The sequence below is a fragment of the Ailuropoda melanoleuca genome, chromosome 16 (genome assembly GCF_002007445.2).
Source record: "Ailuropoda melanoleuca isolate Jingjing chromosome 16, ASM200744v2, whole genome shotgun sequence".
Taxonomy (NCBI): Eukaryota; Metazoa; Chordata; class Mammalia; order Carnivora; family Ursidae; genus Ailuropoda; species Ailuropoda melanoleuca.
The window spans coordinates 44,685,829-44,690,299 of record NC_048233.1 but is presented as its reverse complement, the minus strand read 5'-3'; the positions used below and the strand labels follow the sequence as shown (position 1 = coordinate 44,690,299).

The following is a 4,471-nucleotide window of genomic DNA, read 5'->3' as shown; positions in this document are numbered from 1 at the left end:
GGGTTCAACAGGGGTGCAACAGAAGTAGTGAGCACTGAAACACCTTTATTTATGGCTACCTCTTCTTTTGCCGATGGCTTGATATAGATGAAGATGCAGCTGCCATAGGTGATGGAAACCACAATCATGTGGGATGAGCAGGTAGAAAAGGCTTTTTTTCTTTGTTGAACAGAAGGGAATCTCAGAATTGTCCTGATGATGTATGTGTAGGACAGAAGTACACACAGTAGGGTGATAACGAGTGCAAATACAGCCACAAGGATAACCATTTGTTCTATTACCCACGTATCTGAACATGAGATCTTCAGGAGGGGACCTGCGTCACAGCCAAAATGATCAATGGCATTGGAGTCACAGAATTCCAGCTGGAGGCCCAAGCTAAGGGGTAGGAGAATGATCATCAAGCCAGACCCCCAATAGCACAGGACGAATAAGGTGCACACCCTATTGTTCATGATGGTCATGTAATGAAGGGGTTTACAGACGGCAACATAGTGATCATAGGACATGGCTGCCAAGAGGAAAAATTCTGTTGCTCCAAAGAGAATAATAAAAAATAATTGACTTGCACAAGCATTGTAGGTAATGGTATTGTCCCCAGTTGATATACTGTGCAGGAATCTAGGAATAGAGACGGTGGTGAATGAGACTTCTAAGAAGGCGAAATTTCTGAGAAAAAAGTACATAGGAGTTTTCAGATGAGAGTCTACCAATGTGAGGGTGATAATAGTCAGGTTCCCTGTTACACTCAAGATATATGTGAGAAGTAGAAAGACAAAAAGCAGGGTTTGCAGTTGTGGGTCATCTGTCAGTCCCAGCAGGACAAAAGTTGTTATTGCTGTGTAGTTTCTCATCATTGACTTTCGAAATCTACCAATCAGCATGTGAAAATAAAAGATTTTTATGAGGAGATCAATATTTGAATTCTGTAGCAAAAGACTGAGTATAAGAGCCAAGCAACCAAGTCTATATTTATTTTCTCGTTTCACATCATAATCAATATTACCACTATTCCAGTTAGCCTTCCTGAATATGCCATGTGTGAGCAGTAAAGATAATTCCTTCAGAATTCACGTTTCTGTAAAACAATCCGACGTTTCCTAAGATAATTCTTTGCCCCTCAAAATTTGCATCCATACATGTTGATTGTAATTCATCACGTGGATTGAATTTACAAGTAAGTTAGAGGTAAAAAAGGTGATGTTACTTAATGTGTACTTAAATGTTGTTTATCCAAAACAAACCCTGGGTATTTATCACATCCAGATAACAAAGAGCATGATTTCTCTTCAGTCGTTATTATTGAAGGATTGTTTTAAGGGTAACATGCGTTTCCTCCGGAAAACAACTAAACGATAACGACAACAAAACACAGCACTGGATCCAGAGATTTTCCTTTATCTCTTTATTCTTATCTGCTTGTATTCCTCATTCTTAATTCAAAGATGGTTTGATAGACGACTATTTTATCTATAGTGTGAGAAAAGGAATATCTTTATATGCATACATGTTATTTTTCAGTTGTCTGTGGCTCCATATCTCTCAAAAGCCCTGAGATGAAATCTATATTTAATATCTACAGTCTTCCAGAGGCTGTGAGTCTTCTTCTTCTTTTTTTTTTTGGAGAGAGAAGGGGAGGGTCAGGAGGAGAGGGAGGGAGAGAATCTTAAACAGGTTCCATGCCCAGTGCAGAGCCCAAAGCGGGGCTCGATCTCACTACCCTGAGATCATGACCTGAGCTGAAAACAAGAGTGGAACACAACCAACTGAGCCACCCAGGCTCCCCACAGGCTGTGCATCTTTAATTATGTTTTTAATTCCTTTGGAAAGATACTATCATCTCTACCTTCTCATCTTACCCCTACTTAGTTTAGGTCTTAAATTTCTGCAGCCTGACTTTCATATCCAACCTCCCACTGCTCTAATAGCCACAGGAACGGTATTACCGTTGAAGCCATTGGCATATTTTTCTTTTTAGTTGTTTTGCCTGACATCCCCACAATATTTTTTTAAGTTAATGTTCCATCATTCTTCAACAGGTTTCCATGCCAGCATCCTGATTTTCTTCTTGACTCTCTCTCTCTTTTTTAAATATTTTATTTATTCTTTTGACAGAGAGAGAGAGCACAAGCAAGGGGAGTGGCAGGCAGACGTAGAGGGAGAAGCAGGTTTCCCGCAGGGGGAGCCTGATGTGGGACTCAATCCCAGGACCCTGGGATCACGACCTGAGCCGAAGGCAGTTGCCCAGCCAACTGAGCCACCTAGAAGCCCTATATCTCTCTTTTTAGTGACCTACAGTCTCCTCATTCTCTATTCACCTATGAAGTATTTCTGTTCCCCAATATTTTGTATTGAGACCTTTCTTTTCTTGTTTTCTCTTTGTTCTTCTTCTTACTCGTGCTCTCCAAGAGGATTTCACTTCAGGCAATTGATTTTATTGTCATTTATATGACGAATCGCAAAGGCTGGAACTTTTCCGTATAAAACAATTGCCAAATGTGCATCACCAGTTAGATGGTCTACAGACACTTCACACACCATGAATCCCAAGTGAAGTCATGGTCCTTCTCCAAGCCTTCTCTTCTATGTTAACTATTTATTGATAAAAATTAGTCTCTTGTGTGTGGCCTGCAAGGTTCTTCATGGACAGGACCTTCCTTATTTTCTCATTTCATCACTTAAAAATTCCTTACCTTTCTTTCTGATAACTTAATTCCACAAACATTGACTGCTTGTATCCTTCATATTTTTCACATGTTCTCTTCTCTTCAATGGCTAATATTTGATTCATATAAATGGNTGATTCATATCAATGGGTCATTCAGAATTCTCCTTAGGTATCAGTTTTCCAAAGAAATCTTCATTCACCCTCCCAGAGTATGTGAGATTATGATACCATGTTATTTATAAACACCTGCCACTTACTCTTTCTTGAAATGGATCACATGGTATGCTTCCATATACTTACATTTCTCTGCTATGTTACTGTAAGCTTCTCCAAAACAGAGGTTATGTTTTTATATATCCCTTTATTCCGTATGTCTGACACATGAACGTTGTTATGTAAATGTAAACTGAAGAAACAAAAAAGAGTTGTTTGTGTATTTAGACTGAGCTATCTTATTTAATGTCTATTCTGGTTAGGTTGCTCAGCATTCTTATTTTTCATTATGGTGATCAAGAATTTCATATGCATGTGAATGTTTGAGCTCCACCAAGACAATTAAGGAAGTTTGTTGACCCACCTCATCACTCATATCCAGACCTCCTTTCCAGTCAGTGCTGTTATAGCATGTGCAGTCACCTTATTTATATATTTATATTATAGCTGGGTATACACATGGAGGATGAGTAAAACAGTAACTGGCTCCCTTTTCCCATAGTATGAGTCTTATTATTTTGTTGATATCATGTGTGACCATCATGTTTATTATTCAGGAAAGGAAAAGACTCTATTGCTGTTTGTGGAGCAGTAACTCCTCTTAGTCCTCAATTAGCATTAATTATTCATAATGGTAGCTATGAAAATATGTCCTGTCTGGACACAGTCTCTAGGGTTTCTGCTATTTCTCCATTACTGAACGGCATAGTATCTCTGCAGGAGACATCAATTCGTTTGTTATATAAATGATTTTTCACTAGGTTGGTTTTAAAATATTTCCTCCAAATGACATGAGCCCTCTGAGTCTGGCAACATTAATTCCTCTCTTCCTATGGACATGTGCCTTCTAAAGGCTTATGCGGGATATATAGCAGGATATATAGCGGGATATATATGGGCAAACCTTGCTTTAAAGGGACCATCACAGGAAAATGGACACTCCTGAAGGGACTCTAATGAAAAACTCTAATAAAGGAAACAGTGTAGACCTGGCACAACTAAAGTGAAGACACTAGCAAAGCTACTGGCCAACATTAGGGGCACCTGGGGGGCTCAGTCAGTTGTGTCTGCCTTCAGTTCAAGTCATGGTCCCAGAGTCCTGGGATTGAGTTTTGAGTCGGGTTCCCAGCTCTGTCTCTCAAATAAATAAAATATAAAAAAGCTACTGGCCAACCTTATGTAAGGACAGCCTGTCACGTGGCGTTTACCTAATACTTAAACTCTCAAGGTTTCTCAAATCACTGAAATTGTTCCTTTGATGTCTCTTCCGCTCCTGAAGAGTGATCTCTTTGTGAGCCTCTGATACTAACCAATGGCTTATACAAGGAAAGAAAAACAGAGTTCTTTGTTTTCAGACTTTCTGAGATTTTTCATTTCCCCTCAACACTCCTTCTCTGGGCAATTCTATTTTTGCTTATTTTAGAAAAGCTCAATTTATTAATGGTTTCTCTCTCATGCAAGTAACATAGTGTGCTAATAATTTACTATGGCTTATTCTTTGCCTTGTCCTTTGATTTTCGGTTTGTCTAAGAATTGATTCTCTCTAACCACTTCAGGGCTACCAAAAGGGCAATAAGTAGAAGTAACAAC

The 4,471-nt window shown here is 39.1% G+C and overlaps 1 protein-coding gene across 1 annotated transcript; it reads right to left on the bottom strand.

Moving 5' to 3' along the window:
• Nucleotides 1-2: 2 nt before the first annotated feature.
• LOC100468211 (olfactory receptor 6C2) lies at nt 3-854 on the bottom strand (the record flags this gene model as incomplete). Its single annotated transcript, XM_002930685.3, has 1 exon — nt 3-854. A coding segment is annotated over exon 1 (852 nt), but the record flags the coding sequence as incomplete, so codon positions are not given.
• Nucleotides 855-4,471: the final 3,617 nt, after the last annotated feature.